Genomic DNA, 12,212 nt, shown 5'->3' with positions numbered 1-12,212 from the left:
CAGTCGTCCACACTTGCTGGTAGCATTTTAATTGTGAAATTGTAATACAGAGGAGACGACTTCATGAATATTTTCCCCCCGTGTTATACCAGGGTATCAAGTACAAGGTCTTATAACCGGAACATCGACAGGAGTGGATTCACATATTCATGCCCGCACTGTGGAAAGACATTTCAAAAGCCAAGTCAGTTAACTCGGCATATTAGGATACACACAGGTATGAAATACATTCACTTTTGGGCGATTTATGATACGGCTTAGAGGAAAGAACGTGTGTTAGAGCTAGCTAGAACTGGATGGTAATGTTGGCTTTTCTGTCCTTTGCTCTGTGACCTTGGTCTTTACTTTGAGATTTTGAGTAGTCAGTTGGATGCATGTGTCTACAGTACGGGGTGATGTTCTGTCTGGACAGATAGGTTTGGGGTCTTGGGTTTGGGGGTAATGTATTTCTCTTTTAATTCATCAGATGCTTACACATGTGGAATTATATTTTGATCATTTTTCTCCCTCTCTAGGTGAAAGGCCATTTAAATGTAGTGAGTGTGGGAAAGCTTTTAACCAGAAGGGGGCATTGCAAACTCACATGATTAAGCATACAGGTGAAAAACCCCATGCCTGTGCCTTTTGTCCTGCTGCCTTTTCTCAAAAAGGGAATCTCCAGTCCCACGTGCAGAGAGTTCACTCAGAGGTAAACATCGAACTCGGGTCTGTGTGGTGCTCGTGGGGGTGCGGTAGATGGCTCTGGAGTTAATGAGTGAGCCTGAGAAATTCTTTTCTACTTTTATTTATTTATTTATTTATTAAAAAGATTATTTATTTATTTATTTGACAGAGAGAGACACAGCGAGAGAGGGAACACAAGCAGGGGGAGTGGGAGAGGGCGAAGCAGGCTTCCCGCCAAGCAGGGAGCCCGATGCGGGGCTCAGGGAGCCTGATGCAGGGCTCCATCCCAGGACCCTGGGACCATGACCTGAGCCCAAGGCAGACGCTTAACGACTGAGCCACCCAGGCGCCCCTCTTTTCTACTTTTAAAATACAGGTTTAGAGTTTGTGCAGAGCAGACCTCATTTTAAACAAGCAAATAGGTACATCTCTGTGTGGACACCTTACTGACTTCCGTGTGGAGAGATAGAAAATATCTTTTTGTGGTCTTATGGATGCTATTATAGCTTTGATGAATAAATGTTTGAAGATAATCATAATACCTTTGTTAGTTACAATCCATCGGTCTGGTTGTTAACATTTCATCCCTTTGGCAAATTTGAAACAGACACTATCAAGTCTAAGAAATTGAAAGACAAGAAATAAATTGAGAGGAAAAAAGTATTTTTCTTATTACTGTCGTTATTGCTAAACTCACCCATGGCCTCATTCACGTTTTTTATCAGCCAGAGCCCTGGTCTGTGTGTTTCCCTCCATGTGAATTATTTCGGTGAGACTGTTGTTCACCATTTCTTGTTGTCTGCAGATCATACTGATTTGTAAAATGTCTGGAAGTATTTCTCTTAAGCAGGTTAACCTTTGCTCTTTCCTGATTTGGTGTTTGATTTATAGTCTAATTGTAGAATATAAATTAATGCTCAAGTGACAGAAACACTTTTGTCATAGATCATTTTATTTCATGTATAACTGTTTTGCAGAATGAAGACTCATATTCTTTAAAAGCAAATGTGTATCTTTTTATTTTTTCCTTGATGCTTTAAGTATCACTGAAATAAAAAAAAACCCTCCACCCTTCACATAGTTTATAAACATATTCAGCCTTCCATATGTGAGTTACTTTTTAAAACTAAGTTTTATTTTCTAAGACCCAGACACCTGAGGAGGAACACCTAAATACTAGTGAGGCAGTGATAATGTGGAGTGAGGTTTCCTTTAGATCTCAGAAGAATAGAAGTGACCTGTACCAGTTATTCTGGGGGTGCTGCCTCTGTGTGCAGACGATTGCTTCGGGATGGCTGCTTACTCGTGTGGCACCCAGAGAGACCTCATTCCCCTCCCCCCGCTGGCAGCCTGCTGAGATGCCCACCGGTGCTCCTGAGGTCAACGAAACCCCTCTGGGGGCTTGCTTGGCTCCTGGCCTGAGAGCCCCTGGGTCCTGTGGTGGGGCAGATGGCTGTGTTCCAGAAATGACCTCAAAGGGTTGGTTTGTAAATATTATCCAGTCCTGTGACAAACCTTAAATTTGGTTCTTAACAAGGTGCTAGAAATGGAACAGAATATCCGTGTGCAGAGAAGGCCGGTCCGTTTTCAAACCAGCCTTCGTAATTACAAGAATAACTACCGCTGGACTTAAATAATGGCGAAGGAATAGTTGAGATGCTTTCTGTGTACCCGGAGGTTCTGCTTCATTTCCCTCCCCTCCAGGGTCCCCTGTTGGCTTTATCATAACTGTGTACAAAGAGGTTGCTGACATGGAGTATTGGGATTGGTGATGGAAGCTTACACGGTGTGCAGCCCTCCTTCCCAGCCTGTGTATCGTAACGCACCAAAGGCTTAGTTAGAGTGCTGCTCACACCTGTGTTACACTGTGCGTAACCACTGAAGAAACTGAGACTGTAAGTCAGGTATCTTATTTTCACCAAATTACAATAACTGGAAACTATGTCTTCTTACTTCCGAATCTGTTCTTATTTATGGAAAAGACTATGAAATTTCAATTAATTTCACACTGGCAAGGTCAATGCAAGAGTTGGGTCATTGATTTTAGAACTATCCAGTTTGAAAGAAAAAGTAATGTTAAATGGTTAGATTGTTTCTGCCATTTTTAATGGAATGGTAAATTATGATTTGCTATAATTTAAATATTTTTGTCTAATAGTTAATTGTAAAAAACAGTTTTTTCTCTTTTGTTCTTTAAGGTCAAGAATGGCCCTACCTATAATTGTACAGAATGTAGCTGTGTATTTAAAAGTCTAGGTAGCTTGAACACTCATATCAGCAAGATGCACATGGGCGGACCACAGAATCCAGCAAGCTCTACAGAGACCGCTCATGTTTTAACGGTGAGTCTAGCAAGCTGCTTGATAGGGGGATAACCTTTTACCAAAATTGGTCATCTTAATTGTGACCTTTAAAATGGAATATTATTTAGTACCACAAAGGTGCTATGAAAGTTTTCTATAAGGAGGTAAGAGTACTTTCTTATTTTTTTAATTAGTGAAAGAAAATCAGTCTTTTTAAACTTCAGATTAGTATCAGATGATCCTGATTTAAGAACTGTCACCTGAACCAATGAAAAGCACGCAAAATGCAATCATTAATTTATGAAATGGTAATTCTTACAGTGCTATTGATGGTTACTATTGACTATTCTTTATCCCTGTGTGATGACTTAAGAATCAGTTAACCATTGTAAAATAGTATTTCTCCATGTCTGATGGGACAGTGGTAATTTTTTCCTGAGGATGTGGCCTTCTGTGAAACTAAATTGTGTTAAAATTGGATGACACTCGCTCCCACGCTTGTGTTCGGGTTCTGGTGGGAGTCTTGAGCCCTGCCTAGGTCTGTTACCTCTTTCCTCTCGCAGCTGGTAGGGAGTGGCTGAGTCTGAGTGCGGGGCAGCGCACCATGTGTTAGCACTCGTGAGCTGGCTTGGTGGTTTGTGCTGTCAGCGTCTGCCTCCACCAGCATGGAAACTCGTTAGCGCTTGGTTCCTGGGCTTTATGTTCACATTTACGGTTTGTGTTTTGTTCTCTTTTCTCAAAATATTGGCAGCTCGGGATGGTTCCTCACCTAACTCCTGATCAGGAATCCCCACGCGTTAGGCCAACCCTGTGTTGTACGTCCTGGATCCACCTTCATGCACCACGCAGAATGCTGGGTCTGACTTCCACCGTCTTTTCCACGTGGCGTTTCAGGCTCCTGCGTGTCTGGGCAATCAGAGCGCTCTCTCCTTGGATGTTCTTGGCTCTGGCTTTTCTGAGCATTTATGCCTCTAGTGCCCCTCTTTTCCAGAAATTTCCTGAATTATCTTGGCCACAGTGGTTTCTTCTCTCTTATTTTCTTTATTTTGTAACGCTTTTGTTTCTGCATTTTACTGGACAGGCGCGAAGGTGAGGCCTGCGAGCTTACACCCCCACCTTGAGCTGATCGTCTCCCTGTCACTCAGGAAACCTTTGAAACGTGTAGTGGGACAGTTCGTTCAATATGTTCCTTTAAGAGCCCATATTGTGCCCAACATAAAAATCAGTGAGGCGTTTTATTTAAAATTTGTGTTTGGGATATTGTTAGATTTTAATGCTCCTAAGGAAGATGTGCCTATTCCTTTTTTTTTTTTTTTTAAGAGAAGTACAAATTAACATACTTCTTACATTTTCAATGACAATGCTGCTGCGTTTCAGGCCACGCTGTTTCAGACGTTACCTCTCCAGCCGACGGAAGTCCATGTCACGTCTGCGTCGAGCCAGCAGAATTCCCAGGCCGTGACCGATGTCATCCAGCAGCTGCTGGAGCTCTCAGAGCCGGGGCCGGCGGAGTCCAGCCAGCCCCCACAGCCTGGCCAGCAGCTCAGCATCACCGTGGGCATCAACCAGGACATTTTGCAGGTGAGGCGTACCTTCTTGCTCTCGTCTGTGCTTGTCCGAGACCGGGTACCGTTACTGAAAAATAAATAGGCAGGACTTGTCCAAATAAAGGAATCATCATTAAATATGCGTCCTTATTGAAAACATTCTGTTGGAACAAAATATGCTTATGGGCAGTGCAGAATTCTAAATGATTAATCTATAAATTTAAAAAAAGGTTTAAAACTTAATTTTCTCTCTAAGCGATTTACTTGAGAAGAATAGGCCTTTCACAACTTTCTTATATCTCCTGTAACTATTGGGGAGAGTCAGGCCACCTCTCTTAGCAGCTTGTGAACGGGCCACGCCCCTGTGGGAGAGGAGGAGAAGGAAGTGGGGCAGAGCACGCTTTTCTGATTTCCCTACGCCGGTCCAGCCTTAGCCTCAGATCTTTCATTTACAAACAGATCTGGCCTGCCTTCTCCTCCCGATTTAGTGACCAGTTGTGAAAACTAACCTGTCACCTACGTGTACCTTTGGGGTGACCAGTTGGTATAAAGGATCTCGGGGTGCATGACAGCCAAGGTCTTAAGGGTGAACCCACTGTAACTTAACACAGTGATTCCCAGATGGTTTAGAGATAACCAGAGAGGTCTCAGGTAAAATTTCTAAATGTCAAATTAATTAATTCCAAGTCCTTTTAATTTAGCATACCGTATTTTGGGTGGAGGTGAGCTGTTAGTTTTCAGAAGGGACATTTCAGCTTCAAAGAGTTGGAAGTCTAGCTTATAAATGATGGTTGGCAGTGCAGATTTTTATAGCTAGTAGGGCAGAATTAGGGTTCTGTGGGCAAAGAATTGCATCTCTGTAATTGATTTTGGCAGGCAGATTTGGGCCTCCCACCTCCTAACCTGTTAGTTCTGTTCTGTCTCAGCAAGCCTTAGAAAACAGTGGGCTGTCTTCAATTCCAGCTGCAGCACACGCTCACGACACCAGCCACACCAGGATGCCCTCGGCTCAGGTTCAGAATCCGGATGCTCCTCACGCTTCGAGTGAGCAGACCCACTCCACAGAGGCAGAGCAGGAAAAAGAACAAGAAAGCCCAGAGAAGTTGGATAAAAAAGAAAAAAAAATTATAAAGAAGAAATCACCATTTCTACCTGGTAATTTTAATACGCTTTAAGGTTTACACGTTTTGGAGGGCATATTGCATATTTTTTCTTTTGAGGGCGACGTGGTTGCTGAATGTTCTGATAGTATCAACCTATTTGTTTGCTATATAAAAAAAACCTCGACCATCGTAAACCTTGGGCTGCCTTTCTCCCTGTGATCGGTGTCTCCTCCTGACAGTCCTCCAGGCTCATTGCTGGGTCGTTCTGGCCACTTTTGTCCCTTCCTTTGCCACCGCACTGCCGTCTCCTGACTTGTAAGTGTGGCTCCTGGCGGACCCTCAGCCGTTTCCCCCTGCGCTCCCCTCCAGCTCCGTGGTGTCTGGGCTGTTGAGCTCTCCATCACCTGCCCCGTGTGCACGGCCAGGCCCTGCCCTGGACTTGGGGATGCAAGCTGACGTCACAGGGAGGCCGGGCTCCCGCAGTGTCCGAACAGGCACGCGTCTCAAGGATCACCCTTCCCACGGGCTTTCTGTGCCGGAGTGTCTTCCTTCTCCCCTCGTCTCCCCCTGTCTTGGAGAGCTCCTGTGGTCATAGAATGAGGGCAGCACCTAGAGGAGACTCTGGGCCCTGCCCTTCCACTTCTTGGTGCTCGCTGCACTTGGAATGTTTCTGACCCTCCTGTGCACCATGTATGGCCGAGTACATTCTCTTCGTCTGTGGATACCCCATGGGCCTCTTGCACGGGGCCAGGCATCACTACATCTTTCCCAAATGAAATCAGTTTCTGTGTTTTGGGCATGAGCGTTTCTCTAGAAATGTTTTCTAAGTGACTGACTATACTGCTTCTCCCAGGTGTCTTGGGGAGCAAATGATTTCTTGCTGCAAAGCATGGGATGATGACCCCTCTCATCTCTGTGAACACTTCTTCTGAGCATGTCTCTTCTCAGTGTTGACATGTGGTTGTGAGGTCCTTGTTCCTGCCCCTAGAACATGGCACTTCTGCTCCCCTTTTCCCCTTGATCTGCCCCCTCATCCCCGAGTGAAACATGGGATGATGGAATCAAAGCGGTTTATCATCCAGAGACGAAAGAAGGGGAAAAGCATCCTTTCCACATGTTTTTATTCACGATATGAAGCCTTCTAGGGTTAGGGTTAGGGGCTAGGGGTTAGGGTTAGGGGTTAGGGGTTAAGGTTAGGGGTTAAGGTTAGAGGTTAGGGACTAGGGGTTAGGGTTAGGGGTTAGGGGTTAAGGTTAGGGGATAGGGTTAGGGTTAGGGGTTAGGTTAGGGTTAGGCATGCTCCATCCTGGTCTGCTGCACTTTGTCTCCTGTCCTGAGCATAGATGGTGGTTTCAAAACCGGGTTACCGTTAACATACACATGATTTTAATATGGACTATTCTGATTGTAGAGTTTGCAGAGGTTATGTCCGTTTATTTTTGAAATGCCTGAAGAAATTAAATACATGCACAGACTACTGAGCAAGTTTATGCAATTCTAGTGAATTTTAGACAAATGTGATCCTCAGTACAAGTTGAGAGCCAGCATTTTTTTTCCTTAGTCGTCCCTCACTTGTCATGATAGAATTACTGGGGATGCGTTTCTGTAGTAAGATACTTCTTCTGATTAAAGCTTTTCAGGGAGCAGGACATGTTTAATGTAGTGACTATTTCTGGAAGTAGCTGTGCAAAAGGGGAGTTGAGGGCCGTTTGGCGCCCCGAGGAGACCGTGAACATAAGCTCTTCTTTTTTTTTTTTTTTTTTTTTCATAAGCTCTTCTTAGAAGCTTTGAATTCACCTTAATCTCATGTCCCAAGTTGCTCACACTGTGCCATTTAAGCTGTCACTATTCGGCTTCCGTAGTTTAGTGTGAGAAGGTTTTAGTCGAATTTGTTTTGTTATTTTTAGAGATATATTGTGTATTAATTCAAAATTTAACAAATGCTTTTATATTTATCGTATAACTGACATATAAATCATTATTAAAACTTCACAAAGTTTAAAATTTATTGCAGTAAAATACTGGCTCTCTAGAAATCACAAGGAAAGGTGTTTTGGAAAGATGGTGACTTACTCCTTGAAGGATGGCAATGGTATAGCTATTCTGTGTGGAACTCTTTCTTAAGGCCACAGAGATTTTACCTTTTTAGGCCAGAGTATGACTGGGAAAACGTAGCCCGAGCTTGACTCCTGTTCTGTGCAGTGATAGGCCGGCATCCTCGTGGCCTGCTGCCGGGCATGGGCTCCGGGGTGCCGTCCGTGGGCTTTAGTTCATTGGCCTTGGAAGCGATGTTGATTGCCCCTTTAGTGTTGGTTCTAGGTCTCTGTACCAGCTCTCCTCCTGCTTTCTTACTCTGCTGCTGGGGACCTGTAAGTGCCTAGGGCTCTGATAAATCATGACCTTAATCGTTGCAAAAGAATTAAGTATGAACTCATTCTTGGTAAGGACCTTTGCAACCCTTGTACTTTTTCTAAAAATAAAGTGCATGAACAGGTTTGGACTTTCATACCTACTTTGACTAATTCAAGAGACTGATATTTTCTTTCCATCTTTGCTTTGCTTTCTCTTTAGAGGGTCTATATTGTGAATAAAGAAAGTTTCTGTATTCATAGTTCAGATAAATTACTTGTTATTTTGTATTATTTTATGCTTTTATATAATACAGTATAGAAAACTTTAAAAAGACTATTATTCATTTGGGTATAGTTGGATTAAGTTTGAAAATTCCATAATTTATCTCATTTGTGTACAATTCTTTGATAGAGTTTATGAGGTTTTCTTTAGGTTTGTTTTGAATTGTCATTTATAATTAAATATAAATATTATTTTTACTTAAGGCCTTTAATTTTTTTTAGTGGTAGTCTGGTTTGGAGCTGAGTACGCATTAGTAGTAAATATAACACACTGCCATATGAAGTATTAGGAAGGACAGCTAGCTCCAAGGTGTTTATGGTGCAGCACAGGGTCAGTGCGTGGGCAACGCACAGCAGAGACAATGGTGAGAGGCCATAGAGGCGTATTGTTAGTTAAAGATGTGCCCTGAGTTTGAGATAGGAGAAGTCGGTGGGCCACAGTGAGAAAGTAAGAGCTTCACTGAGTTGGAGGGACAAGAACCAAGGACTCATGGGAACGGAGGGAAGCACATGAGTGTTGAGTGAGAGTCCCATGAGGCAGGAGAGCATTCTGCTCCAAGGATCACTGTAACAGTTTCATTTTGTGTGTTTTTCTGTATTAACAGTTATTTAAGAAATTCCTAGCATTAAATTCTGTTGATATATATAACTAACATTTTATGCAAATCGAACGTTTAGATAAGGGTGTATTTGGTTGTAGTCACACACATAGAAAACACCACCCACAGGTTACAAGAGCACAACTGAAGGATCCCCTGTAACCCGTTTGAGACTTTGGAGGGGCCTGAAAGGTCATTTACTGTCTCCACAGAGATCCTGTCTTTTTCTTACTGATTTGTTGAAATTCTGTATATAGTCTAGATTTTATTTCTTTGTCATTTATGTGTTTCAAATACCTTTTCCAGAAATAGCTTCTCTTTTCACTCTCGTTAGGATGTCTTTTGATGAATAGGTGAATAGAAATTTGTACTTTTAATGCAGTTGTCTTGATGGTGTAACTGTTTTGTATGAAAATCTTTCTAAAGGTCAGAAAGATTTTATCTTCTTAGACCAGAGTGTGATCTTCATAACTTAGCCTTTTCTTGATGATTTAGAGTCATCATTATGAATTTCATTATTGTTCAGTGCTATGGTTGCCTTTCTATTTCTATTTCTTCAGTCTTTCTATTTATAGTTTGTGTGTTCTGTGTTTCATGTAAGAAATTTCTCCTTACCTACATTGAATTCTCCTGTATTTGTTTTTTTTTAACTAAGTGATAGGACTTGAACTCACGACCCTGAGATCAAGACCTGAGCTGCGTTCAAGAGTCGGACACTTAACCGACTGAGCCATCCAGGCGCCCCTGAATTCTCCCATGTGTTCTAACAAAAGTATTAGAACTTTTCTTTTCACATTTACTTCATTAATTTTTTTGGACTTTATTTTTACGTCTAAGAGGTGTGATTGAAATCTTTATTCCCATGTGGTAACTAGTTGTCAAGCACCATGTATTAGAAAATCTGTCTCTTCTCTGATATGTGATACCAGGTTTGTTAGGGATTTCGTTTCTGTCTCTGTGTGTGTCTAAGCTCTGGGTTTTCAGTTGTGCTGCACTCTTCTGTTTGTCTATGTGGAGATCGATACACTGTCTCTATTATTTAAAATAGCTCTTAAAATCTGTAAGGTGGGTCTTTATTTTTCATTCTCTTTTGTATTATCTTGGTCTTTGATTTGACAAAATTGGTATCTTTAACCAACTGAGCCACCCAGGCGCCCGACAAAATTGGTATCTTTAAAATACAGTGTTTTTTATGTCCCTGAACGTATTTCTCTTTCTATTGGTGTCTTTTGTTACATAAAGCTCTTGCAAGTCTTCTCAGATTTATTCTTTTACCTTATCCTTTTGTCACTGTAAACTATTTTTATGTTGCAATTTTTGTTATAGGTATGTAGAAAGATAATTGGCTTTTGTATATTGATTATGAATCCAGCAACCAATTAACTTCTATTATTAATTGTAGCACTTTGGACACTATGTTGGATTTTCCATGCAGATACTATATTGTGTATAAATAATGACAGTTTTCCTCTTCTTGGCTTGGTACATTGGCTTGGACTTACACCACAGTGTTGTGTAGAGGTGTGGAGAGTGGTCCGCTTCCATCTTAACTTTGAACGGGGGATGGTTTTAATGTTTCACAGTTGAATTTGGCTTTTTACTCTTGGCTTTTCATAGAACCTCTCAGATTTGGGAGGCTGCCTTCCACTGCTGGTTTACCAAGGAGGTTTTTTGTTTTCTTCCTTATGTTGAATATTATCAAATGCCTTTTCTTTCTCTTTTGTTATGATCATATGTTTTTCTATTTTAATCTCTGAGGTGGTAAATCACAGTAATTGATTGGAAGCAAACCATGTCTTCCATCTGGGCCTCCATGTTACTCTAGTTTCTCTCTCTTTCCCTTCCCTCTCCCTCTTCTTTTCCTGTATTTTTTCTTTATGACACATTTTTGAATTTGCTTGGCCAATATTCTTTTTCTCAATTTCACTTAATAAAATACACTTTTTTATTAAAAAATGGATAACACCAGTTACTTCCTTTTAAATCAGTTAAATTATAAAACCATTGTTTTATAGAATGTATACTGGTGTTAAAATAATTTAAAGAAACGCTATCTAGAAAACATTACTTTTGGTTATTATGTTCCCCTCATACTTCTACAGCATTTTTATATGCAACAATTTGAGTTGGCATGTAAGCAACTTCTCTTGTCACTTATCTGTATTTGGGGAGAATCAAGCCCATTTTATAAAAAGTCATCATGCGTATCCTGCAGGAAGCTCAAAGCAGGTTTAAAAAGATCTGTGTGAATGGCACAGAAAAATTCCTTTTTTATAAATCATTAACTGAGCTCCCTGGCACGCATAGGGAGAACAGCTGTGACAGCGGGGCACCTTTGAGTCATTTTAAAGAACTTTAGCGTCAGGCTTCTGGAGCGCTTTCCCAAACTGAGGAATTATTTCTGAAGCTACCTGGGAGGGTAGGTGTTCCTTTTGAAGACCCAACACTTTGAGCTCCCTTCCAGGGTCACTGCACCTGCAGGTGAAGCCTGCACTGCGTGCGTCTGTCCGGTCAGAGGTGCGTTCTGAAGGTGTGGGAACCACGCAGGGGTGCTGTACATAGGAACAAAATCAGCAGACCCCACTGGTCCATCTTTGCCTCCCTGGAGCTGTACCAGCTTTGAGCGGGTGATAGAGTGCATTCTCTGTGCAGTAGGGTCTGGATATTGGACTGTTCCTCGGTAACGTCTTCTGCACCTTGCCTGCTCTGACTTCAGCTCATTCCACCGACTGTTTGCGGGAAGGCGAGGTAACTCCTCTCTGAAGCAGCAGGCTGGCTATTTGTCCACAGAGCAGCACTCCAGAATTGCATGAAGCAGGGGCAGGACCATATGTAGTATCAACAAGGAGTCCTGTGCCTTACCTTTGCTTGCAATCGGGTTGATAAAGGGCATGAACTGCTATCGAGCAATAGTTTCGGAGAACTCGGATCTCCGCCAAGAAGAACGAACGCGGGCATTACCCAAGTTCCCGTCCTATCTCGGAGCAGTGGCTCTTGAAACGCTGTCTGAGAAGGGAGCGCCGTAAGATGCTGGAAGAGCTTCTGGAAACCTGTAGAGAGCCATATTGCCACCCTCACTTGCCTAAAGCGTGTAGGGCACCTCTCTCCCCCCTGTGCGCGCTCAGCGTCCAACTGAGGCTCAGCCGTAGAAGCCAGTGTAACTCTGGGGAGACTGGAGTGTGCCCAGCGGTGACGTCAGCTGTCTTGTGTTCTCTACAAACGTGGCTTCACCTTCACCCTCGTTTCCAAATTCAGTTCATCAGTAGTCAGTTTTTCCTAACAGCCGGCACGATGGCCTCTGTTAGCTTTTGCTGCTCCCAGAGCACTGTAGGCAGTTTCAAAAGGCGAAGTAATCCTGAAAAAC

At 42.5% G+C, this 12,212-nt stretch overlaps 1 protein-coding gene across 11 annotated transcripts in view; it reads left to right on the top strand.

Moving 5' to 3' along the window:
- ZNF236 (zinc finger protein 236) overlaps positions 1 to 12,212 on the top strand; it is a 107,017-nt gene that overhangs the window by 28,102 nt on the left and 66,703 nt on the right. For all 11 annotated transcript variants that reach the window (XM_088019546.1, XM_028102869.2, XM_028102868.2 and 8 more), the window contains 5 exons: positions 93 to 217; positions 516 to 688; positions 2,862 to 3,005; positions 4,344 to 4,547; positions 5,440 to 5,668. In XM_088019546.1, coding sequence (XP_087875672.1) covers positions 93 to 217; positions 516 to 688; positions 2,862 to 3,005; positions 4,344 to 4,547; positions 5,440 to 5,668 — 875 coding nt within the window. The remainder of the gene's footprint in view (positions 1 to 92; positions 218 to 515; positions 689 to 2,861; positions 3,006 to 4,343; positions 4,548 to 5,439; positions 5,669 to 12,212) is intronic.

Source organism: Eumetopias jubatus, unplaced genomic scaffold, assembly GCF_037043125.1.
Source record: "Eumetopias jubatus isolate StellerSeaLion01/CBP00866 unplaced genomic scaffold, mEumJub1_p1.0 scaffold_16, whole genome shotgun sequence".
Taxonomy (NCBI): domain Eukaryota; kingdom Metazoa; phylum Chordata; class Mammalia; order Carnivora; family Otariidae; genus Eumetopias; species Eumetopias jubatus.
Note: the sequence above shows the minus strand (reverse complement) of the source record. Positions and strands in the feature narration are given on the sequence as shown.